The sequence below is a fragment of the Oncorhynchus tshawytscha genome, linkage group LG07, assembly GCF_018296145.1.
Source record: "Oncorhynchus tshawytscha isolate Ot180627B linkage group LG07, Otsh_v2.0, whole genome shotgun sequence".
NCBI classification, from domain to species: Eukaryota; Metazoa; Chordata; class Actinopteri; order Salmoniformes; family Salmonidae; genus Oncorhynchus; species Oncorhynchus tshawytscha.
This window is the reverse complement of record NC_056435.1, coordinates 73,189,434-73,216,578: the sequence shown is the minus strand read 5'-3', so window position 1 is coordinate 73,216,578 and position 27,145 is coordinate 73,189,434. Positions and strand designations below refer to the sequence as shown.

General features: G+C 46.7%; 2 protein-coding genes across 3 annotated transcripts in view; one reads left to right on the top strand and one right to left on the bottom strand.

Moving 5' to 3' along the window:
- Positions 1–25,753, bottom strand: nol8 (nucleolar protein 8). The gene is made up of 18 exons (XM_042324919.1): positions 25,607–25,753; positions 24,716–24,864; positions 24,036–24,098; positions 23,836–23,914; positions 22,706–22,856; positions 22,398–22,466; positions 20,312–22,120; positions 16,400–16,540; positions 15,363–15,554; positions 14,882–15,004; positions 11,827–11,914; positions 11,531–11,672; positions 10,285–10,368; positions 8,538–8,842; positions 5,039–5,174; positions 1,443–1,504; positions 1,195–1,277; positions 1–651 (listed from the first exon to the last, which is right to left on the bottom strand). Exons 1-18 carry the CDS (start codon positions 25,666–25,668, stop codon positions 592–594), a joined length of 3,798 nt encoding a protein of 1,265 aa, XP_042180853.1. The 5' UTR covers positions 25,669–25,753; the 3' UTR covers positions 1–591.
- Positions 25,704–27,145, top strand: part of LOC112255097 (centromere protein P) — a 158,696-nt gene continuing 157,254 nt past the window's right edge. Inside the window, exons 1-2 of one of the 2 annotated variants that reach the window (XM_042324925.1) lie at positions 25,704–25,989; positions 26,207–26,347. In XM_042324925.1, the coding sequence (XP_042180859.1) occupies positions 26,208–26,347 (140 nt within the window). In that variant the 5' untranslated portion in view covers positions 25,704–25,989; position 26,207. The remainder of the gene's footprint in view (positions 25,990–26,206; positions 26,348–27,145) is intronic. The other variant, XM_042324926.1, reaches the window with a different exon arrangement.

Sequence of the window (27,145 nt, the reverse complement as noted above, 5' to 3'; positions counted from 1 at the left end):
TCGAAAGATATTCTGAGTTTTAATTCTCCATAGAAAAAAGAGACATAAATCAATTACAACCATGCAATTCTGTAGTACAGATCAGATTCACATCATTATGTAATGTAAATGGAGTTGGATCACTCCCGGGTGAAGTTTCCCCTCAGGTACAGATCTAGGATCAGCTTCCCCTTCCCCCAATCCTAATGTTAACAATTAGTGGGGGAAAATTCAAAAACTGACCCGAGACCAGCATCTAGGGGCACCTTCAGTCTCCCCACACCACCTCAAGGAAGTCAATACCACCATCTGAGGTAAAACAACACGGCCCTGTCCCCTGGTGGTGGAAAATGGAGCTGGTTTTTATTGGTAAACGGCCATGTTTCTTTATAAATACAAACTAAACTATGCCGGTAACACGACTGCAGTTGGAGGGTAAGAACTTCACATAATAAAAAAAAAAGTAATATCCCTATATGATTTGAAATGGTCTGAGGAGAAGTCTTGGGACTAGCATGGTTGTTCGTCCCAACTCGAGTCAGGTAAGACGGTGTCAAACGAGAGGTCCTCTCTCTCTCTCTCTCTCTCTCAATGTCTTGTGGATCTCGTGTATCAGTTTCTTTGGGAGGTTTTCAGCTTCCTTCTTGCATCCTTGTGTTTTTTACGGTACTCCTGGGGGAAAAAAAAATCAGAAAGACATGATCGTATTCATGATTCTATATTGTATACATTATCATATACATGATTCTATATTGTATACATGATCGTATTCATGATTCTATATTGTATACATTATCGTATTCATTATTCTATATTGTATCCATGATTCTATATTGTATACATTATCATATACATGATTCTATATTGTATACATTATCGTATTCATTATTCTATATTGTATCCATGATTCTATATTGTATACATTATCATATACATGATTCTATATTGTATACATTATCGTATTCATTATTCTATATTGTATCCATGATTCTATATTGTATACATTATCATATACATGATTCTATATTGTATACATTATCGTATACATACATAGGCACTTTTTTTTGTTGCTTTACTGACAATCATTATTTTACAAAGTAATCCTTTTTAGTTATATTGAAAATTCTTAATTAATGTAATTTGACAGCAATCATTTACTAAAAGTAACTAGAATAGTTTTAAGTCCATTAAAGTGTCAGACAGACAGGGCCTGACCTCTATGAGTCCCGTCCTCTTCTCCTCCCACATCTCTCTTTGGTCCTCCAGCTTGGATGACCTGCAGAACGCTTTAGGCCCCTCTGATTGGACAAAACAAAAGTGTGTCATGTTGATATTGTGATTATATGTTATTAATACTTTTAAAAACATTATTTTTTTTAAATGTTGAAATTTTAAAACAAAGTTCCTTTAGCCAAAAAAAAGAAAATAAAGTGTGTTGTGACTGAAAAAAGGCCTAAAGTTACCTTTTAACCGTTCATCGTCGAGCCGGAAAAAGAAGAAAGCTTTCTTCGACGCCAGCGGCTCTCTAATGAACAGAAACAAACAGTTAACAAAGTCAATACACTGGCAGCACTGTCAAAGCAACCCATCTAATACCATCATGATCAGTAGTCAAAGCAACCCATCTAATACCATCATGATCAGTAGTCAAAGCAACCCATCTAATACCATCATGATCAGTAGTCAAAGCAACCCATCTAATACCATCATGATCAATAGTCAAAGCAACCCATCTAATACCATCATGATCAGTAGTCAAAGCAACCCATCTAATACCATCATGATCAGTAGTCAAAGCAACCCATCTAATACCATCATGATCAGTAGTCAAAGCAACCCATCTAATACCATCATGATCAATAGTCAAAGCAACCCATCTAATACCATCATGATCAATAGTCAAAGCAACCCATCTAATACCATCATGATCAGTAGTCAAAGCAACCCATCTAATACCATCATGATCAGTAGTCAAAGCAACCCATCTAATACCATCATGATCAATAGTCAAAGCAACCCATCTAATACCATCATGATCAGTAGTCAAAGCAACCCATCTAATACCATCATGATCAGTAGTCAAAGCAACCCATCTAATACCATCATGATCAGTAGTCAAAGCAACCCATCTAATACCATCATGATCAGTAGTCAAAGCAACCCATCTAATACCATCATGATCAATAGTCAAAGCAACCCATCTAATACCATCATGATCAGTAGTCAAAGCAACCCATCATGATCAATAGTCAAAGCAACCCATCTAATACCATCATGATCAGTAGTCAAAGCAACCCATCTAATACCATCATGATCAATAGTCAAAGCAACCCATCATGATCAATAGTCAAAGCAACCCATCTAATACCATCATGATCAATAGTCAAATCAACCCATCTAATACCATCATGATCAATAGTCAAAGCAACCCATCATGATCAATAGTCAAAGCAACCCATCATGATCAATAGTCAAAGCAACCCATCTAATACCATCATGATCAATAGTCAAAGCAACCCATCTAATACCATCATGATCAATAGTCAAAGCAACCCATCTAATGCCATCATGATCAATAGTCAAAGCAACCCATCATAATCAATATCCAGACGTTCCCAGGTTCACTAAATAACGATGTTGTTTTCTATCAATGACCATGATGTATTTACTACGTAACCGTGTCGACGCAGGTAAACGGGGGCCTAACAGGGACCTTACACAGGTAAACGGGGGCCTAACAGGGACCTTACACAGGTAAACGGGGGCCTAACAGGGACCTTACACAGGTAAACGGGGACCTAACAGGGACCTTACACAGGTAAACGGGGACCTAACAGGGACCTTACACAGGTAAACAAACGGGGCCTAACCGTGTCGATGCAGGTAAACGGGGCCTAACAGGGACCTTACACAGGTAAACGGGGACCTAACAGGGACCTTACACAGGTAAACAAACGGGGGCCTAACCGTGTCGACACAGGTAAACAGGGACCTAACAGGGACCTTACACAGGTAAACGGGGACCTAACAGGGACCTTACACAGGTAAACAGGGACCTAACCGTGTCGACACAGGTAAACAGGGACCTAACAGGGACCTTACACAGGTAAACGGGGACCTAACAGGGACCTTACACAGGTAAACAGGGACCTAACCGGTCGACACAGGTAAACAGGGACCTAACAGGGACCTTACACAGGTAAACGGGGGCCTAACCGTGTCGACACAGGTAAATGGGGGCCTAACAGGGACCTAACTATCGACACAGGTAAACAGGGACCTAACTATCGACACAGGTAAACAGGGACCTAACTATCGACAGGTAAACAGGGACCTAACTATCGCACAGGTAAACAGGGACCTAACTATCACACAGGTAAACAGGGACCTAACTATCGACACAGGTAAACAGGGACCTAACTATCGACACAGGTAAACAGGGACCTAACTATCGACAGGTAAACAGGGACCTAACTATCGGGTAAACAGGGACCTAACTATCACACAGGTAAACAGGGACCTAACTATCGACACAGGTAAACAGGGACCTAACTATCGACACAGGTAAACAGGGACCTAACTATCGACACAGGTAAACAGGGACCTAACTATCGACACAGGTAAACAGGGACCTAACTATCGACACAGGTAAACAGGGACCTAACTATCGACACAGGTAAACAGGGACCTAACTATCGACACAGGTAAACAGGGACCTAACTAGGGGACCTAACTATCGACACAGGTAAACAGGGACCTAACTATCGACCAGGTAAACAGGGACCTAACTATCGACACAGGTAAACAGGGACCTAACTATCAACACAGGTAAACAGGGACCTAACTATCGACACAGGTAAACAGGGACCTAACTATCGACACAGGTAAACAGGGACCTAACTATCGACACAGGTAAACAGGGACCTAACTATCAACACAGGTAAACAGGGACCTAACTATCAACACAGGTAAACAGGGACCTAACTATCGACACAGGTAAACAGGGACCTAACTATCGACACAGGTAAACAGGGACCTAACTATCAACACAGGTAAACAGGGACCTAACTATCGACACAGGTAAACAGGGACCTAACTATCGACACAGGTAAACAGGGACCTAACTATCAACACAGGTAAACAGGGACCTAACTATCGACACAGGTAAACAGGGACCTAACTATCGACACAGGTAAACAGGGACCGAACTATCGACACAGGTAAACAGGGACCTAACTATCAACACAGGTAAACAGGGACCTAACTATCAACACAGGTAAACAGGGACCTAACTATCGACACAGGTAAACAGGGACCTAACTATCGACACAGGTAAACAGGGACCTAACTATCAACACAGGTAAACAGGGACCTAACTATCGACACAGGTAAACAGGGACCTAACTATCGACACAGGTAAACAGGGACCTAACTATCGACACAGGTAAACAGGGACCTAACTACAGGTAAACAGGGACCTAACTATCGACACAGGTAAACAGGGACCTAACTATCGGGTAAACAGGGACCTAACTATCGACACAGGTAAACAGGGACCTAACTATCGACACAGGTAAACAGGGACCTAACTATCGACACAGGTAAACAGGGACCTAACTAGGGACCTAACTATCGACACAGGTAAACAGGGACCTAACTATCGACACAGGTAAACAGGGACCTAACTATCGACACAGGTAAACAGGGACCTAACTATCGACACAGGTAAACAGGGACCTAACTATCAACACAGGTAAACAGGGACCTAACTATCGACACAGGTAAACAGGGACCTAACTAACACAGGTAAACAGGGACCTAACTATCGACACAGGTAAACAGGGACCTAACTATCAACACAGGTAAACAGGGACCTAACTATCGACACAGGTAAACAGGGACCTAACTATCGACACAGGTAAACAGGGACCTAACTATCAACACAGGTAAACGGGGCCTAACTGTCGATACAGGTAAACAGGGACGTATTACTCGATGTTTGATGTTACTCTGAAGCTGTAAGTAGTTAATAAAAAGACAAGTGGCTATAAGGTATTACGCTGTGGGTGTAGTGGTGTCAGTCTGTTCCTTGGCCTCCTCTTCCTCCTCCTCCTCCTCATCACTGCTGTCCTGGAAACGAGGGTCCACCTGCCATGACACCTTGGCCCCCTTGAGCGTCTCGAAACGGTACTCCTCTGGAGAGGGACAACCAGAGACAGATATAGACACTAAACTTGACGTCAAAGATCACGCCACTGCTGTGTGTACTGACAACTGGCAGGTGTGGGGCTAGGGGGTCAGACCAGAGGAAAAACCCAGGGGGTCAGACCAGAGGAGACCCAGCGGGTCAGACCAGAGGAGACCCAGGGGGTCAGACCAGAGGAGACCCAGGGGGTCAGACCAGAGGAGACCCAGGGGTCAGACCAGAGGAAAACCCAGGGGGTCAGACCAGAGGAAAAACCCAGGGGGTCAGACCAGAGGAAAAACCCAGGGGGTCAGACCAGAGGAAAAACCCAGGGGTCAGACCAGAGGAAAAACCCAGGGGGTCAGACCAGAGGAGAAGGGGTCAGACCAGAGGAGACCCAGGGGGTCAGACCAGAGGAGACCCAGGGGGTCAGACCAGAGGAGACCCAGGGGTCAGACCAGAGGAAAAACCCAGGGGTCAGACCAGAGGAAAAACCCAGGGGGTCAGACCAGAGGAAAAACCCAGGGGTCAGACCAGAGGAAAACCCAGGGGGTCAGACCAGAGGAAAAACCCAGGGGGTCAGACCAGAGGAAAAACCCAGGGGTCAGACCAGAGGAAAAACCCAGGGGTCAGACCAGAGGAAAAACCCAGGGGGTCAGACCAGAGGAAAAACCCAGGGGTCAGACCAGAGGAAAAACCCAGGGGTCAGACCAGAGGAAAAACCCAGGGGTCAGACCAGAGGAAAAACCCAGGGGTCAGACCAGAGGAAAAACCCAGGGGTCAGACCAGAGGAAAAACCCAGGGGTCAGACCAGAGGAGACCCAGGGGGTCAGACCAGAGGAAAAACCCAGGGGTCAGACCAGAGGAAAAAAACCCAGGGGTCAGACCAGAGGAGACCCAGGGGTCAGACCAGAGGAAAAACCCAGGGGTCAGACCAGAGGAAAAACAGGGGGTCAGACCAGAGGAGACCCAGGGGGTCAGACCAGAGGAAAAACCCAGGGGTCAGACCAGAGGAAAAACCCAGGGGTCAGACCAGAGGAAAAACAGGGGGTCAGACCAGAGGAGACCCAGGGGGTCAGACCAGAGGAAAAACCCAGGGGTCAGACCAGAGGAAAAACCCAGGGGGTCAGACCAGAGGAAAAACCCAGGGGGTCAGACCAGAGGAAAAACCCAGGGGTCAGACCAGAGGAAAAACCCAGGGGTCAGACCAGAGGAAAAACCCAGGGGTCAGACCAGAGGAAAAACCCAGGGGGTCAGACCAGAGGAAAAACCCAGGGGGTCAGACCAGAGGAAAAACCCAGGGGGTCAGACCAGAGGAAAACCCATGGGGGTCAGACCAGAGGAAAAACCCAGGGGGTCAGACCAGAGGAAAAACCCAGGGGTCAGACCAGAGGAAAAACCCAGGGGGTCAGACCAGAGGAAAAACCCAGGGGTCAGACCAGAGGAAAAACCCAGGGCGTCAGACCAGAGGAAAACCCAGGGGTCAGACCAGAGGAAAAACCCAGGGGGTCAGACCAGAGGAAAAACCCAGGGGGTCAGACCAGAGGAAAAACCCAGGGCGTCAGACCAGAGGAAAAACCCAGGGGTCAGACCAGAGGAAAAACCCAGGGGTCAGACCAGAGGAAAAACCCAGGGGTCAGACCAGAGGAAAAACCCAGGGGGTCAGACCAGAGGAAAAACCCAGGGGGTCAGACCAGAGGAAAAACCCAGGGGGTCAGACCAGAGGAAAAACCCAGGGGTCAGACCAGAGGAAAAACCCAGGGGGTCAGACCAGAGGAAAAACCCAGGGGTCAGACCAGAGGAAAAACCCAGGGGTCAGACCAGAGGAAAAACCCAGGGGTCAGACCAGAGGAAAAACCCATGGGGGTCAGACCAGAGGAAAAACATGGGGGTCAGACCAGAGGAAAAACCCAGGGGTCAGACCAGAGGAAAAACATGGGGTCAGACCAGAGGAAAAACCCAGGGGTCAGACCAGAGGAAAAACCCAGGGGTCAGACCAGAGGAAAAACCCAGGGGTCAGACCAGAGGAAAAACCCAGGGGGTCAGACCAGAGGAAAACATGGGGGTCAGACCAGAGGAAAAACATGGGGTCAGACCAGAGGAGACCCAGGGGGTCAGACCAGAGGAAAAACCCAGGGGTCAGACCAGAGGAAAAACCCGGGGGTCAGACCAGAGGAAAAACATGGGGTCAGACCAGAGGAAAAACCCAGGGGGTCAGACCAGAGGAAAAACCCAGGGGGTCAGACCAGAGGAAAAACCCAGGGGTCAGACCAGAGGAAAAACCCAGGGGGTCAGACCAGAGGAAAAACATGGGGTCAGACCAGAGGAAAACAGGGGGTCAGACCAGAGGAAAAACCCAGGGGTCAGACCAGAGGAAAAACCCAGGGGTCAGACCAGAGGAAAAACCCAGGGGTCAGACCAGAGGAAAACCCAGGGCGTCAGACCAGAGGAAAACCCAGGGCGTCAGACCAGAGGAAAACCCAGGGGTCAGACCAGAGGAAAACCCAGGGCGTCAGACCAGAGGAAAAACCCAGGGGGTCAGACCAGAGGAAAAACCCAGGGGGTCAGGGGGTCAGACCAGAGGAAAAACCCAGGGGTCAGACCAGAGGAAAAACCCAGGGGGTCAGACCAGAGGAAAAACCCAGGGGGTCAGACCAGAGGAAAAACCCAGGGCGTCAGACCAGAGGAAAAACCCAGGGGTCAGACCAGAGGAAAAACCCAGGGGTCAGACCAGAGGAAAAACCCAGGGGGTCAGACCAGAGGAAAAACATGGGGGTCAGACCAGAGGAAAAACATGGGGGTCAGACCAGAGGAAAAACCTAGGGGGTCAGACCAGAGGAAAAACATGGGGGTCAGACCAGAGGAAAAACCCAGGGCGTCAGACCAGAGGAAAAACATGGGGGTCAGACCAGAGGAAAAACCCAGGGGGTCAGACCAGAGGAAAAACCCAGGGCGTCAGACCAGAGGAAAAAAACAGGGGTCAGACCAGAGGAAAAACCCAGGGGGTCAGACCAGAGGAAAAACATGGGGGTCAGACCAGAGGAAAACATGGGGGTCAGACCAGAGGAGACCCAGGGGGTCAGACCAGAGGAAAAACCCAGGGGTCAGACCAGAGGAAAAACCCGGTTGGTCAGACCAGAGGAAAACATGGGGTCAAAGAGGAAAAACCCAGGGCGTCAGACCAGAGGAAAAACCCAGGGGGTCAGACCAGAGGAGAAACATGGGGGTCAGACCAGAGGAAAAACATGGGGGTCAGACCAGAGGAGACCCAGTAATGGGCCATCACATGGTCATAAATGGTCCTGTGTAATGAGATTGAACAGCTGGTTGCATTAACAGAGGAAAAGGTAAACACACAAGTTCAGTCCATTACCCCTTTCAGTGGTGGTGTCGGCTGCCGTGTCACCCCCAAAGAACGAGAACTTGAAGCCTGACGATGCCTCTCCCTCATTTGTTGACAGGTGAGATGACACCGTCACTGGATCGACTGCCATAGGCTGACTGGTCTCTTCCTCTTCTTTATCCCAGGCCACATTCTCCTCCTCCTCCTCCTCTGTTTTCTCCTCCTTGGAGGTTCCAAACACCTCCTTCAGATCCATGGACACATCGTAATACATCTCCCTGGAGACCTCTGGCAGCTTCTCCGCCTCCTCCCGCTTCTTCTTCCTTGCCAGTTTACTGTGATTAACACATGGGACAACTTAGTAAAACATGTTCCTCACCTTCCTACCCTCCCCTAACCCGGACGACGCTGGGCCAAACCCTCCCCTAACCCGGACGACGCTGGGCCAAACCCTCCCCTAACCCGGACGACGACGCTGGGCCAAACCCTCCCCTAACCCGGACGACGACGCTGGGCCAAACCCTCCCCTAACCCGGACGACGACGCTGGGCCAAACCCTCCCCTAACCCGGACGACGCGCTGGGCCAAACCCTCCCTAACCCGGACGACGACGCTGGGCCAAACCCTCCCCTAACCCGGACGACGACGCTGGGCCAAACCCTCCCCTAACCCGGACGACGCTGGGCCAAACCCTCCCCTAACCCGGACGACGACGCTGGGCCAAACCCTCCCCTAACCCGGACGACGACGCTGGGCCAAACCCTCCCTAACCCGGACGACGACGCTGGGCCAAACCCTCCCCTAACCCGGACGACGACGCTGGGCCAAACCCTCCCCTAACCCGGACGACGACGCTGGGCCAAACCCTCCCCTAACCCGGACGACAACGCTGGGCCAAACCCTCCCCTAACCCGGACGACAACGCTGGGCCAAACCCTCCCTAACCCGGACGACGACGCTGGGCCAAACCCTCCCTAACCCGGACGACAACGCTGGGCCAAACCCTCCCCTAACCCGGACGACGACGCTGGGCCAAACCCTCCCCTAACCCGGACGACGACGCTGGGCCAAACCCTCCCCTAACCCGGACGACGACGCTGGGACAATTGCGGGCCGCCTCATGGGTCCCCAAGTCGCAGCCTGGCTGCGAGACAGACTGGGATCGTACCCGGGTCTGTAGTGACGCCTCTAGCACTGCGATGCAGTGTCTTAGACCGCTGCCCAACTCAGGAGGCCCCATGTACCTTACAGTATTTAGTTTGTACAAGGATGATGTTCAAAGGCAGACTGTGACAGTAACAGGGTATCTTTCTGTAAAGACAGAAGGAGAAACACAGTGTACTCTTCATCTATCATTACTTTGTGCATAGGAGGCCGGGCTACTTGGCGCGCAGGAGGCCGGGCTACTTGGCGCGCAGGAGGCCGGGCTACTTGGCGCGCAGGAGGCCGGGCTACTTGGCGCGCAGGAGGCCGGGCTACTTGGCGCGCAGGAGGCCGGGCTACTTGGCGCGCAGGAGGCCGGGCTACTTGGCGCGCAGGAGGCCGGGCTACTTGGCGCGCAGGAGGCCGGGCTACTTGGCGCGCAGGAGGCCGGGCTACTTGGTGCAATGAATCACTGTTTGTACATACAGGAAACTTTTGTAATGAAAACATTTGACTTCATTTAAAAAGAAAATGCATAAGGGCTTTTTGGTCCAGAACTACAAATCAAATTAGATTTCCTGATTCTCCTTTTGTTACTATGACAACGGGCTCTTTGTTCTTACGAAGCGGCTACCTGTCTTTCTTGGGCTTGTCGTTCTTAGTTTCAAAAGCAGCGTGCTCCTCTTTGGTTGGGTCATACTGCAACGCTGAGATATCTCTGCAACATCAGAAAAAAAACATTACAACATTAAACGTGCTGTGAAAATACAAAACATCAGAAATGGGGAACGAGATTAGACTTCAGAGCCATCTTGCCCTCATACAGTAATCTGACCTCAAAATTCGACAGACAGGCTGACAGACGGTCGTCATTGGACTAACAGAAAACTCAGGCTGTCGACAGACTGTTGAAATTAGACTAACAGACACACCTCAGGCTGTTGAGGTTAGAGTGTTATGCAACCTGTGCCTGAAATGGCATTCAATTCCCTATATAGCGCACTACTGTTGACCAGGGGCCCCCATAGCGCACTACTGTTGACCAGGGCCCCCATAGCGCACTACTGTTGACCAGGGCCCCCATAGCGCACTCCTGTTGACCAGGGGGCCCATAGCGCACTACTGTTGACCAGGGGGCCCATAGCGCACTACTGTTGACCAGGGGGCCCATAGCGCACTCCTGTTGACCAGGGGGCCCATAGCGCACTACTGTTGACCAGGGCCCCCATAGCGCACTCCTGTTGACCAGGGGCCCATAGCGCACTCCTGTTGACCAGGGGCCCATAGCGCACTACTGTTGACCAGGGGGCCCATAGCGCACTCCTGTTGACCAGGGGCCCATAGCGCACTACTGTTGACCAGGGGGCCCATAGCGCACTACTGTTGACCAGGGGCCCATAGCGCACTACTGTTGACCAGGGGCCCATAGCGCACTACTGTTGACCAGGGGCCCATAGCGCACTACTGTTGACCAGGGGCCCATAGCGCACTACTGTTGACCAGGTTGCCCATAGCGCACTACTGTTGACCAGGTTGCCCCACAGCGCACTACTGTTGACCAGGGGCCCTATAGTGCACTAGAACCCTATATAGGGAACAAGGGCCCTATAGTGCACTACTGTTGACCAGGGGCCCTATAGTGCACTAGAACCCTATATAGGGAACAAGGGCCCTATAGTGCACTACTGTTGACCAGGGGCCCTATAGTGCACTACTGTTGACCAGGGGCCCTATAGTGCACTAGAACCCTATATAGGGAACAGGGGCACTATAGTGCACTACTGTTGACCAGGGGCCCTATAGTGCACTAGAAACCTATATAGGGAACACCATTTTAGACACCATTCTAGTGACATGAACTCCAGTGAGTTCTGACTGACCTGAACGCCTTGCCCTTAGCTGTCGGTTTATTAGGGTCAGAGGGTTGTACGTTGATGTTGAGGAGATGATTTAAGATGTCTAGACTTTTCTTCTTCTCCTCTACCAGCTCACACTCTCTCTCCGGCTGAGACAACTCCATCTCTGTCAAGGGAAAAATTTAAAAATAGTAAATAAAATCAAACCCATAAGAGTACTGACTAGAAGAAAGAATAAGGCAGAGTCCGATGGAGAGGGTTTAGGAACGGGATTTTCAGAGAGAAAGAACCGTCCAATAAGGACAGTCGATCTGCCTCACCTGGTTCGTCGTCGTCGTCACTGTCAATAAACCTGCGATCCATCTGGAAACGCTCATCTGTTCCAAACCTCGACTGCAGTTGCATGAGCTACAAACAATTTTTAATAAAACAAGTTTGTAAGGAAAGACAATAAAAAGGTAGTATATATGTGACTGAATATGCTGTTTGCTAACAGTTCTGTAAGTTGTTTCGGATCAAAGTGTTTCCTAAATGACCGTATTCTCATTGTTATTACATCGGCTATTTATATTTTTACAGATCAGATGCTTTATATAGAGAGACTTACAGTCACTGAGTCATCTAGTGAGTCATTTAACTGACTCTCTTATCTAGTGAGTCATTTAACAGACTCTCTTATCTAGTGAGTCATTTAACAGACTCTCTTATCTAGTGAGTCATTTAACAGACTCTCTTATCTAGTGAGTCATTTAACAGACTCTCTTATCTAGTGAGTCATTTAACAGACTCTTATCTAGTGAGTCATTTAACAGACTCTTATCTAGTGAGTCATTTAACAGACTCTTATCTAGTGAGTCATTTAACAGACTCTTATCTAGTGAGTCATTTAACAGACTCTTATCTAGTGAGTCATTTAACAGACTCTCTTATCTAGTGAGTCATTTAACAGACTCTCTTATCTAGTGAGTCATTTAACAGACTCTCTTATCTAGTGAGTCATTTAACAGACTCTCTTATCTAGTGAGTCATTTAACAGACTCTCTTATCTAGTGAGTCATTTAACAGACTCTCTTATCTAGTGAGTCATTTAACAGACTCTTATCTAGTGAGTCATTTAACAGACTCTCTTATCTAGTGAGTCATTTAACAGACTCTTATCTAGTGAGTCATTTAACAGACTCTTATCTAGTGAGTCATTTAACAGACTTATCTAGTGAGTCATTTAACAGACTCTTATCTAGTGAGTCATTTAACAGACTTATCTAGTGAGTCATTTAACAGACTCTCTTATCTAGTGAGTCATTTAACAGACTCTCTTATCTAGTGAGTCATTTAACAGACTCTCTTATCTAGTGAGTCATTTAACAGACTCTCTTATCTAGTGAGTCATTTAACAGACTCTCTTATCTAGTGAGTCATTTAACAGACTCTCTTATCTAGTGAGTCATTTAACAGACTCTTATCTAGTGAGTCATTTAACAGACTCTCTTATCTAGTGAGTCATTTAACAGACTCTCTTATCTAGAGCGACTTACAGTTGTACTTTTTTCTTCTTTGTCAACAGTAGAACGTCAACAGTAGAACGTCAACAGTAGACGGTCCCAAAAAATACGACAAGTAAAAATATTGTAAGTATCGCTGAGAGTCAGCTAAATGGCTCACTGACCGTACATCTCCCCGGGTATAAGAGAGTCAGCTAAATGGCTCACTGACCGTACATCTCTCCGGATAAGAGAGTCAGCTAAATGACTCACTGACCGTACATCTCTCCGGATAAGAGAGTCAGCTAAATGACTCACTGACCGTTTAACATCTCTCCGGATAAGAGAGTCATTTAAATGACTCACTGACCGTACATCTCTCCGGATAAGAGAGTCAGCTAAATGACTCACTGACCGTACATCTCCCCGGGTATAAGAGAGTCAGCTAAATGGCTCACTGACCGTACATCTCTCCGGATAAGAGAGTCAGCTAAATGACTCACTGACCGTACATCTCTCCGGATAAGAGAGTCAGCTAAATGACTCACTGACCGTACATCTCTCCGGATAAGAGAGTCAGCTAAATGACTCACTGACCGTACATCTCTCCGGATAAGAGCAGCTTATAAATGACAAAAAATGTAAATAGGCGACGTAACGACAATGAGAACACGGTCATTTAGCAGACACTTTGATACGATACAACTTAGAGAATAGGGTGTCATTTCAGACGTAGGCACTGACTAATGTCAGTAGTCCAATGTCAACAGTCTAATGTCAACAGTCTAATGTCAACAGTCTAATGTCAACAGTCTAATGTCAACAGTCTAATGTCAACAGTCTAATGTCAACAGTCTAATGTCAACAGTCTAATGTCAACAGTCTAATGTCAACAGTCTAATGTCAACAGTCTAATGTCAACAGTCTAATGTCAACAGTCTAATGTCAACAGCCTAATGTCAACAGTCTAATGTCAACAGCCTAATGTCAACAGCCTAATGTCAGCCTAATGTCAGTCTAATGTCAGTCTAATGTCAGTCTAATGTCAGTCTAATGTCAACAGCCTAATGTCAACAGCCTAATGTCAGTCTAATGTCAGTCTAATGTCAGTCTAATGTCAGTATAATGACAGTCTAATGTCAGTCTAATGTCAACAGTCTAATGTCAACAGCCTAATGTCAACAGCCTAATGTCAACAGCCTAATGTCAACAGCCTAATGTCAACAGCCTGAAATGTGTCTAATGTCAGTATAATGACAGTCTAATGTCAGTCTAATGTCAACAGCCTAATGTCAACAGCCTAATGTCAACAGCCTAATGTCAACAGCCTAATGTCAACAGTCTAATGTCAACAGTCTAATGTCAACAGTCTAATGTCAACAGCCTAAAGTTAGTCTAATGTCAGTATAATGACAGTCTAATGTCAGTCTAATGTCAACAGCCTAATGTCAACAGCCTAATGTCAACAGCCTAATGTCAACAGCCTAATGTCAACAGCCTAATGTCAACAGCCTAATGTCAACAGCCTAATGTCAACAGCCTAATGTCAGTCTAATGTCAACAGCCTAATGTCAACAGCCTAATGTCAGTCTAATGTCAAGCCTAGCCTAATGTCAACAGTCTAATGTCAACAGCCTAATGTCAGTCTAATGTCAACAGTCTAATGTCAACAGCCTAATGTCAGTCTAATGTCAACAGTCTAATGTCAGTCTAATGTCAACAGCCTAATGTCAACAGCCTAATGTCAACAGCCTGAAATGTGTCTAATGTCAGTATAATGACAGTCTAATGTCAGTCTAATGTCAACAGCCTAATGTCAACAGCCTAATGTCAACAGCCTGAAATGTGTCTAATGTCAGTAGCCAGCCAGACAACTGTTGTAAAACCAGCTCACCTTCGCTCCAGCTTTTCCTTCAAACTGAGGTTTAATCTGGAACCTGTCCCCATCCTTCTCCTCCTCATCATCATCATCATCATCGTCGTCAAACAGGTTGCTGCCCGCCAGCTTCTTATATTCCTGAAACAGGTAACAGCTAAAATGTATATGTGAAACAACCATACAGCCTGATCTCAGATTACCAGCCTGGGTACAAGTCTGTTTGTACTATCATGCCAGTCTTTCTGATGCCAAACAGGGAGTGGTATCATGGCACAATAAGACCGGTACCCAGGCTAGTCAAACAACAGATATGACACCACCAATCATGTGTTTACTACGGTAGATAAGATATGACTGTTGAATAAAAACAGTTTCTTCAAACGGTCGTAACAGAAATCCATTCAAACGCTCAGGTTACGGATGTTATTTTGTCGTGATCCAACGACTTTAATATATTAGTTCATGGTTGTAACAATGCCCCCAAAAAAACAATTACCTTGTCTTTAAGGCCTGGCTTTCCTCGAGCTGGTGATTCTTCATCACTAGAGTCTTCCTCATCAGACTGGCTGTTCTGGAACAGTGTCTTCTTGGGGTTGGGAGGTACAGGGGAAGTATGTTCTTCCTCGTCGCCATCCTCTTCCTCATCAGAGCTGAACTTGATGTGATGTTTCCCATCAGCAGCTGAATCCTAAAAACACCATGAAATTGGTGAGGAAAGTCTGACCAAAAACACCATGAAATTGGTGAGGAAAGTCTGACCAAAAACACCATGAAATTGGTGAGGAAAGTCTGACCAAAAACACCATGAAATTGGTGAGGAAAGTCTGACCAAAAACACCATGAAATTGGTGAGGAAAGTCTGACCAAAAACACCATGAAATTGGTGAGGAAAGTCTGACCAAAAACACCATGAAATTGGTGAGGAAAGTCTGACCAAAAATCATTTTCTTCTTTTGTTGAAATATTTACATTACCACATAGCAGAGTTAAAAACCAACAATACAGACATTAACCAACAAAATGATGTGTTAATGACAAATATCCCACTGAGTTGGTGTATATTCAACAGGCTCTCAGTCTTCAGGACATTACATCAAAGTTGGATCAGCCTGTAGTGTGGTTTTCCACTTTAATTTGGAGTGTGACTCCAAATCCAGACCTCCATGGGTTGATAAATATGATTTCCATTGATCATTTTTACGTGATTTTGTTGTCAGCACATTCAACTATGTAAAGGAAAAAAGTATTTAATAAGAATATTTCATTCATTCAGATCTAGGATGTGTTATTTTAGTGTTCCCTTTATTTTTTTGAGCAGTGTATATATATACCCCCCAGACTATAGAGTACTATGTGTCATGATATCACGACAGTCATCAACAAGCCAATAGCCACCCCCCAGATAACAACATAACAGAGAACATAAGCAGCAATAGCACTCCTTACTGGTGGCTCTGACCAGGAGAAGGGCCTTGTACTGTGTTGTTGCTACTTGTATGTGTGTGACAGAGGGACATGCCACCAGTGACTTACCAGTTTAGCCAGAGCCTCCTGGATGAGCTTCTTCTGTAGTTCAGCCTCCTTCTGCCTCTGTTCCTGAGCAGCTAGGCGTTTCTGGTTGTCCTGTTGCTTAGCATCTATAACTTCACCAGCAGTCTGGGGCTTCTTAGACACCTGCAACAATACATCCGATCAACACTTTATTTAACGTGCATTGATTTACCCAGGTAGGGTAGGCTACTGACATAAGAGATTAAAAACAAATACAAGGCACTAAAAGGAACAGAGAGAACCAGAGCACAGAGAGAAAGAACGAGAGCACAGAGAGAGAGAACGAGAGCACAGAGAGAGAGAACGAGAGCACAGAGAGAAAGAACGAGAGCACAGAGAGAAAGAACGAGAGCACAGAGAGAAAGAACGAGCACAGAGAGAGAGAACAGAGCACAGAGAGAAAGAACGAGAGCACAGAGAGAGAGAACAGAGCACAGAGAGAAAGAACGAGAGCACAGAGAGAAAGAACGAGAGAACAGAGAGCACAGAGAGAGAGCACAGAGAGAGAACAGAGAGAGAACAGAGAGAGAACAGAGAGAGAACAGAGAGCACAGAGAGCACAGAGAGAGAGCACAGAGAGAGAACAGAGAGAGAACAGAGAGAGCACAGAGAGAGCACAGAGAGAGCAGAGAGAGAGCAGAGAGAGAGAGCAGAGAGAGAACAGAGAGAAACAGAGAGAGAACAGAGAGAGAACAGAGAGAGAACAGAGAGAGAACAGAGAGCACAGAGAGAGAGAACAGAGAGCACAGAGAGAGAGAACAGAGAGCACAGAGAGAGAACAGAGAGCACAGAGAGCACAGAGAGAGAGAACAGAGAGCACAGAGAGAGAGAACAGAGAGCACAGAGAGAGAGAACAGAGAGCACAGAGAGCACAGAGAGAGAACAGAGAGAGAACAGAGAGCACAGAGAGAGAGAACAGAGAGAGAGAACAGAGAGAGAGAACAGAGAGCACAGAGAGAGAACAGAGAGAGAACAGAGAGAGAACAGAGAGCACAGAGAGAGAGAACAGAGAGAGAACAGAGACAGAGAGAACAGAGAGCACAGAGAGAGAGAACAGAGAGCACAGAGAGCACAGAGAGAGAGAACAGAGAGAGAACAGAGAGAGAACAGAGAGAGAACAGAGAGAGAACAGAGAGAGAACAGAGAGCACAGAGAGCACAGAGAGCACAGAGAGAGAGAACAGAGAGAGAACAGAGAGAGAACAGAGAGAGAACAGAGAGAGAACAGAGAGCACAGAGAGAGAGAACAGAGAGAGCACAGAGAGAGAAACAGAGAGAGAACAGAGAGAGAGCACAGAGAGAGAACAGAGAGAGAACAGAGAGAGAACAGAGAGAGAACAGAGAGCACAGAGAGCACAGAGAGAGAACAGAGAGAGAACAGAGAGAACAGAGAGCACAGAGAGCACAGAGAGAGAGAACAGAGAGAGAACAGAGAGAGAACAGAGAGAGAACAGAGAGCACAGAGAGCGAACAGAGAGCGAACAGAGAGAGAACAGAGAGCACAGAGAGAGAGAACAGAGAGCACAGAGACAGAGCACAGAGAGCACAGAGAGCACAGAGAGCACAGAGAGAGAGACAGAGAGCACAGAGACAGAGCACAGAGAGCACAGAGAGCACAGAGAGCACAGAGAGCGAGAACAGAGAGCACAGAGAGCACAGAGAGCACAGAGAGCACAGAGAGAGAGAACAGAGAGAGAGAACAGAGAGCACAGAGAGAGAGAACAGAGAGAGAGAACAGAGAGAGAGAACAGAGAGAGAGCAGAGAGAGAGAACAGAGAGAGAACAGAGAGAGAGAACAGAGAGAGAACAGAGAGAGAACAGAGAGCACAGAGAGAGAGAACAGAGAGCACAGAGAGAGAGAACAGAGAGAGAGAAGAGAGAGAGAACAGAGAGAGAACAGAGAGCACAGAGAGAGAGAACAGAGAGAGAACAGAGAGAGAGCAGAGAGAGAGAGAACAGAGAGAGAACAGAGAGAGCACAGAGAGAGAGAGAGAGAGAGCACAGAGAGAGAGCAGAGAGAGAGCACAGAGAGAGAGCACAGAGAGAGAACAGAGAGAGAGCACAGAGAGAGAGCACAGAGAGAGAGCACAGAGAGAGAGAACAGAGAGAGCACAGAGAGAGAGCAGAGAGAGAGCACAGAGAGAGAACAGAGAGAGAGAACAGAGAGCACAGAGAGAGAGAACAGAGAGAGAGAACAGAGAGAGAGCACAGAGAGAGAGCACAGAGAGAGAGCACAGAGAGAACAGAGAGAGAACAGAGAGAGAGAACAGAGAGAGAGAACAGAGAGAGAGCACAGAGAGCACAGAGAGAGAGAACAGAGAGCACAGAGAGAGAGAACAGAGAGAGAACAGAGAGAGAACAGAGAGAGAACAGAGAGCACAGAGAGAGAGAACAGAGAGAGAACAGAGAGAGAGCAGAGAGAGAGAGAACAGAGAGAACAGAGAGAGCACAGAGAGAGAGAACAGAGAGAGAGCAGAGAGAGAGCACAGAGAGAGAGCACAGAGAGAGAACAGAGAGAGAGCACAGAGAGAGAGCACAGAGAGAGAGCACAGAGAGAGAGCAGAGAGAGAGCAGAGAGAGAGCACAGAGAGAGAACAGAGAGAGAGCACAGAGAGAGAGAACAGAGAGAGAGAACAGAGAGAGAGAACAGAGAGAGAGCACAGAGAGAGAGCAGAGAGAGAGCACAGAGAGAGCACAGAGAGAGCACAGAGAGAGAGCACAGAGAGAGAGCACAGAGAGAGAGCACAGAGAGAGAGCACAGAGAGAGAGCAGAGAGAGAGCACAGAGAGAGAGAACAGAGAGAGAGCACACAGAGAGAGCACAGAGAGAGAGCACAGAGAGAGAGCACAGAGAGAGAGCACAGAGAGAGCACAGAGAGAGCACAGAGAGAGAGAACAGAGAGAGAACAGAGAGAGCACAGAGAGAGAACAGAGAGCACAGAGACAGAGCACAGAGAGCACAGAGAGCAGAGAGCACAGAGAGCACAGAGAGCACAGAGAGAGAGAACAGAGAGCACAGAGAGCACAGAGACAGAGCGCACAGAGAGCACAGAGAGCGAGAACAGAGAGCACAGAGAGCACAGAGAGCACAGAGAGCACAGAGAGCACAGAGAGAGAGAACAGAGAGAGAGAACAGAGAGCACAGAGAGAGAGAACAGAGAGAGAACAGAGAGCACAGAGAGAGAGAACAGAGAGAGAGCACAGAGAGAGAACAGAGAGAGAACAGAGAGAGAGAACAGAGAGAGAGAACAGAGAGAGAGAACAGAGAGAGAGAACAGAGAGAGAGCACAGAGAGCACAGAGAGAGAGAACAGAGAGCACAGAGAGAGAGAACAGAGAGAGAACAGAGAGAGAACAGAGAGCACAGAGAGAGAGAACAGAGAGAGAACAGAGAGAGAGCAGAGAGAGAGAACAGAGAGAGAACAGAGAGAGAGAGCAGAGAGAGAGAACAGAGAGAGAGCACAGAGAGAGAGCACAGAGAGAGAGCACAGAGAGAGAGCACAGAGAGAGAGCACAGAGAGAGAGAACAGAGAGAGCACAGAGAGAGAGAACAGAGAGAGAGCACAGAGAGAGAGAACAGAGAGAGAACAGAGAGCACAGAGAGAGAGACAGAGAGAGAACAGAGAGAGAGAACAGAGAGCACAGAGAGAGAACAGAGAGAGAACAGAGAGAGAACAGAGAGAGAACAGAGAGAGAACAGAGAGAGAGCACAGAGAGAGAACAGAGAGCACAGAGAGAGAACAGAGAGCACAGAGAGAGAGCACAGAGAGAGAGAACAGAGAGAGAGAACAGAGAGAGAACAGAGAGAACAGAGAGCACAGAGAGAGAGCACAGAGAGAGAGCACAGAGAGAGAGCACAGAGAGAGAACAGAGAGAGAGCACAGAGAGAGAACAGACCTCAGCCTTCTGAGTCTTTTTAGCAGGTACATCTTCCTCCATCTCTGACTCCACACTGGAGCACCCACTGCTGCTGGATGTAGAGCTGGCCGCTGGGACGGACTTCTTCCCTGGCTCGGCTTTCAAAGTCGTTTTCCGTCTGAGGGCTGGTGACTTGGTTGTATCTTCACTGTCCGAGCTGCTAGGAGGACGAGTTTTAGTGCCTTTAGTGTCTGAGGGTTTTGACACAGTCTTGGCGTCGTCCTCTGAGGCACTGGGTTTAGACGGTACTAATCTGTCACGTTTCTGTTTCTTAGTGGACGTCTTAATTTTTCCGTCCTCCTCAACTTGTCTTTTTAGACTTTGTGGCGATGTGGCTAAGAGAGCCTTGGTCCCCTGGAAAGCAGGAAGAGATGTTGACGGATTTGTTTTCTTCTTCCCCTTCTTCTTCTTCTCTCTCACCTCGTCGCTGTTGTCCTCTTCAAAGATGGCCGCCAGAATCTCCTCCGGTGTGTTGCCATTTCCCGTCTTAGCCAGCGGTACAGGAGCCTCAGGGGCAGTAACCCGGGGTTCCATCCCTAGCACCTCAGACACTCGGTTTGGTCCAGGTTGTTGTGAATCAGATCCCGGATCGTCATCGTCACTGTCCCGGTCTAAACCTTTTAAAAACGATTCTTTAACCAGCTGCTGCAGATCGTCCAGTGAAAACGCTAACCTCTGACAGTTAGTAAACATGGCTTCGTATTCGGAATCGGCGCTCGCCTCAGATGTATCTTCATATGATTCACTATCGTCAGAAGATAATTCTGAAGTAGGGGTCTTCTTTTTAGAGACAACCTTCTTGCCGGTCTTTTGGGTTTTTGAAGAGTCAGAATCACTCTCTTCTTCCGAATCATCATCATCATCATCAGATTCTGAAGGAGTAGTGGATTTCTCAATAGCCTTTTTCTTAGGGAGGACGTTATAAGTCCTTTTGGCTTTTGAAGAGTAGGAATCTTCACGCTCTTCTTTCGAGTCATCATCCTCACCATCACCACTATCACTCTCTGGCGAAGGGGTCTTCTTTGTAGGGAAGACTTTCTTTACAGCCTTTTTAGGGAGGACTTTGTTAGCCTTTTTTTCTTTCGTTCTGTCTGTTTCCAGGTTGTTGGTTTGCTTATTCACCTCAGCTTTCTCTTGTGTTTTACTGACCTCGGGCAGTTGGTCCTGCTTGGTACCGCTGGGTGTTTTTCTGGAGTTGAGGATCTCATCAGTATCAGCTGAGTCATAATCCTCCTCGTTCTTCCCAGAAGACCCCCCTGGAAGCTGGCAGACATCTTTAATCTTCTGCTGGGTAAGGAATGTTCTGGGTATGTAGTTATCGCCTACCACCTCCAGGTTGTCTTCATCCTCATCTACTACCGGGCCGTCCACCGGGGTACTTCGCTGTGCCAACATCCTAATGTCCCCATCTGAGTCATCGCCACTGTCAAAAACACACACAGAGGTCTGCGTCTGGAGTTTCTTAGAGGCCGGTGTCTGTTTAGGTTTAGTTGGAGGTCTGGTTTCGCCGTTAGACTTCAGAACCGTTGGACCTTTCTCCGAGGTCCCACAGGACTTCACACGGTCGGACTGTCCGTTTGCAACGACTTGGTTTGGACGGTCTTTCTTCTTTTTAGCAAGTGGTGTTTTCTGCGGTGGGAACTCTCCTCTTCTCTTCTTACTGATGTCGTCGTCGCCGCCTGATATTTCCCACGTTAGTTGGGACACGGGCGTTGGGTCTGGAACCTCAGCTGAACTCTCTAGTTTCTTGATGTTGTGGCTGTGTTTCGATGGATCATATTTGATGAAGTGATACTGGAGTCAAGGGGAACTAACATTCTGTTTTTGAGACAATTCAAATAAATAAATATTTGTCTGTGGTGTTGAACGCTGAGCTGCAGTCAACGAACAGCTTTCTCGCGGTTTAGAACTATATCGAGAAGATAAGCATCTGTAATAAAAACAAACACCATCACTAAATGATGACCAGGCAACGAGACAGGATTTCTACTTTTACCACGTTTTTTTTCTCTCCCTCTCCAGATTGGATCATAAAAAGGAAACTTGGGAAATTTGAAAAGGATATCTTGTTCCTTCCTTGGCACTTGAGATTAAGAACCGGGAGGACTCGTCCAAATTTACTCACAACCCAATCCTAGAAAAAATAACAATAATTGAGAAATAACACCAAAACATGGATGTTTTAAAAAAAGACCACAGAACAGCCATTCAGTGCTGCATGTAACTCTCAGGTACAATAATAACCTGGTCTCAGATTGCTTTGCGTTGTGTTGTATGATCATTGTCGCACCACATGCCAATGACTATAGGAGTTGACACAGTCTAGTACAATAATAAAATACAGGCAAATCCCCACCCCACACACACACACACCTTGTGCCCAGGTATCTCTGTCCCAGGAACAGCTGCCTTCATGTGGAAGTTCTCCACTCCTGCCTCCTTCATAGACTCCACGAGTTTGTCTTTGTGGTTGACGCTTGGTGATTGGATCTTCTCTGCAGCTTCATGACGCTCCTGAGCTAATCTAGTAATAGAAAACACACACATCAATTCAATCATACCGTGTACACAACAAGAGTTGGCCAACCTTCCTTTTGAGGAGCTACACTCGTGTAGGACTCTGGACCAGCCCTTATCTTCGTTCCCCTTTCAGGACTTTGATTCGCTGAATGAAGTGTTTAGAACAGGGCTGGAGCAAAAGCCTGCACACGTAGTAGAGCTCCAAAAGGCCGGTTGGCAACTTCTGATGTAGATACATCACGACGACACTCGTTCAGAAGATACCCAGGCCTACAGACGACACTCGTTCAGAAGATACCCAGGCCTACAGAAGACACTCGTTCAGAAGATACCCAGGCCTACAGACGACACTCGTTCAGAAGATACCCAGGCCTACAGACGACACTCGTTCAGAAGATACCCAGGCCTACAGACGACACTCGTTCAGAAGATACCCAGGCCTACAGAAGACACTCGTTCAGAAGATACCCAGGCCTACAGACGACACTCGTTCAGAAGATACCCAGGCCTACAGACGACACTCGTTCAGAAGATACCCAGGCCTACAGAAGACACTTACTTCAGAAGATACCCAGGCCTACAGACAACTTTCAGAAGATACCCAGGCCTACAGAAGACACTCGTTCAGAAGATACCCAGGCCTACAGACAGGGACACAACAGGGAGAAGATACCCAGGCCTACAGAAGACACTCGTTCAGAAGATACCCAGGCCTACAGAAGACACTCATGTCAGAAGATACCACAGGCCTAAAAGACACTCATTTCAGAAGATACCCAGGCCTCAGTACACTTTCAGAAGATACCCAGGCCTACAGACGACACTCGTTCAGAAGATACCCAGGCCTACAGACGACACTCGTTCAGAAGATACCCAGGTCTACAGACGACACTCGTTCAGAAGATACCCAGGCCTACAGACGACACTCGTTCAGAAGATACCCAGGCCTACAGACGTTTGCAGTGAAACAGAAATATCCTTACTTCTGTAAGAAGGTTTCTCTGGCCTGCTCAATTTGTATTGTTCCACCTTTCCATTTGGACTTGTTCAACACAGTCATACCTAACAGGGACACAACAGGGAGACAACAAGGACACAAAGACCGTTAGAAACAGAATTAATCATCGGACGTATCAGAATGTGTATATCATGTTTGAGACAGCACTTAATAAAAGACACCTACATTTCTTAAAACCAGCATCAGTAATTTCTAAATTGATATATCCAAAGGTTTTATAAGGAACTCCTGTGGAAGAAGGACAACACATCGTTACAAATGACAGTAAAACTGCTGTGGAAATACAATCAATGTCAGCACGGGGATTAGCCCTACGAAGATCGCAGTCACGTATCAATGTCAGCATGGGGATTAGCCCTACAAAGCTCACCGTCACATATCAATGTCAGCACAGGGATTAGCCCTACGAAGATCGCAGTCACATATCAATGTCAGCACGGAGATTAGAGTGTGAGATTGGTACTCGGCCAATGACTGTACCCATTTCAGCAGCTCGTTTTCCCGCGTTTGAATCCGTAATCGGTTCTGATGAAAAGGGCATTGTTTGCATTGCAGAGCCCATGAAAGTATTCAAATCTAATTATTTGATGCTACCACCCACTTCTACGTCCAAACCAAACATGAATTCCATGTTGTGTCTCTCTTATCACATACACCTCTTATCACCTCTTATCACATTTCACACCTGCTTGTCTAGCTAATCAGCCTTGCATTTGGGCAACATGCTGCAGTAGACGGGAAGTAGAACGAAGCCTGAGCACCATGTATGACCATGTATGGCTAAACAGGGATATGATAATCACTGCTCTGATCCTAGAAGATGTTGGGGTAGTGTGTGACCATACCTTCATCATCTCTCCGGGTCCGGAGTTCCACATCCTGAACATCACCAAATTTACCAAATCTGTCTTTCAGATCCTTTTGAGTGATGGTGTGGCTCAGGCCACCGATATATAGACGTTTCATGATGACTAAACTCCTCAGCTTGACAGATCTGTCAAAGAGAACACGGTAAAAACGGTAAAAATCAGCTAGCTAACTAAGTAAAGTCCTGCATGGCTAAAGCTAGGTGCAAGACCAACTCTAGCGGACTAAACCTCACCATCTTAAAGTTGGAGAAGTTTATCATAAACTAACGGCGTGGAGCCGAGACCAGACTTTGTGGACTTTAGATCCGACTACATTAATTTGCCCAAGGTCAACGCGTAAAATACATGATGAAACTCCCACATATGTTTGTCCTCTGTAGCTGTGTCCCTTTTTCTGTTTGCTGAAATCCATACTTTCTCAAACGTTTATTAAAATAGAACCACCTAGACTGTTTGCGCATTGCTTTTCAGCGCAAATGGCCGTGTTACAATTGAATCTCACCAAGGAAACAGTCGGTGGTCGTATTTGATTAACAAGCAACCACAGAAGACAAACAGTTACAAGGTGGGCATTTAATATTTTTGTTGTTGTTTTAAGTAATGACCTTGGGCAAAAACGATGTAATCGGAGCTAGATTCCACAAAGCATGGTATCGGCTCCACGCCGTTATTGAAGTTCAGAAACTTCCTTCACCGCGGAGTTGAATCCGTTTATATCAACACCAAACTCAACAGTTCGCGTTGACATAAGTACCATTTGCTAACTGGACAAGTTGAACAAAATTGAGGTAGAAATCCAAGTGTGTAAAGAAACAGATTAAATATATTAATCGATCCGAAATGAACATGTAATCACAAACTGTTTACCTCGGCGCTGGAAATTCACACGCATCCAGATCGGTGTTACACGAAAAAGATTCCGGACACATTTGTGAACACGTGTGTTTAGTTCCGGAGTTTCGTGGTTCCGCGTTGTGTCGTCGGGACTCTGGGGTTGTATTTCGGGGACGTTGGCTTTCTAAAATAAATAAATAAAATACTTATCACACAGGTATCATATAATTTAACTTCGCTATCGTGGTATTACCAATGTTGGTTGAGTTGACAAAACGTTATGATCTTCTGAGATGTAATATACCTCCGTTAATTTGAGCGTACGCAGATCCGTCCCACAACATTTATTCCGGAAGTCAGAAACAGCGCGAAAGGTTTGTTTTGAAACACAAGAGTATTTCAGAGGAGTCTGGCAGGTAAATTAGATCCACGTTGTCTTAAATCTGTCAATACAGATGAGCTATCTGTGTTCAGTTAGCGAGTTCATCATGCTGAGTAACTAGTTCGTTCATCATTGATTAGATAAGTGTGAAAACTAACTATATGACGGGATATTTATGAGAATAGCAAGCTGGTTCTCTTCGTTGCTTTGCAAGAAGTTGCCACTCAAAAAACCCTTTGATTTCTTTGCAGAATGAAGAAGAATCTGGAAAATGTTTACGAGGCTCAAATCAAAGCACTCCAAGAAGAGATTGCAGCACTGCAAGGCCAACAGGACAAGAATGAACGAGAGATCGCTATGAACCTCGCAGGAGGACGCATGCAAGATGCTCTGTGAGTTGAAATTAGGACAGAATTTATAAAACTTTGGTGGGGCTTTGGTGGAAAAAGTACGCAATTGTCATACTTGAGTAAAAGTAAAGATACCTTAAGAGAAAATGTCTCAAGTAAAAGTCACCCAGTAAAATACTACTTCAGTAAGTATTTGGGTTTTAAATATATAGTATATTTAAATATACTTAAGTATCAAAAGTAAATGTAATTGATAAAATATACTTATAGTAAAAGTTTAAGTCATTGAAAATTCCTTATTGAGCAAAGGAGATGGCACCATTTTCTTGTTTTAAAAATGTACGGATAGCCAGGGGCACACTCCAACACTCAGACATCATTTACAAAAGATGCATTTGTGTTTAGTGAGTCCTCCAGATCAGAGGCAGTAGGGATGACCAGGGATGTTCTCTGTTTAGTGAGTCCACCAGATCAGAGGCAGTAGGGATGACCAGGGATGTTCTCTGTTTAGTGAGTCCTCCAGATCAGAGGCAGTAGGGATGACCAGGGATGTTCTCTGTTTAGTGAGTCCTCCAGATCAGAGGCAGTAGGGGACGACCAGGGATGTTCTCTGTTTAGTGAGCCCTCCAGATCAGAGGCAGTAGGGATGACCAGGGATGTTCTCTGTTTAGTGAGTCCTCCAGATCAGAGGCAGTAGGGATGACCAGGGATGTTCTCTGTTTAGTGAGTCCTCCAGATCAGAGGCAGTAGGGATGACCAGGGATGTTCTCTGTTTAGTGAGTCCTCCAGATCAGAGGCAGTAGGGATGACCAGGGATGTTCTCTGTTTAGTGAGTCCTCC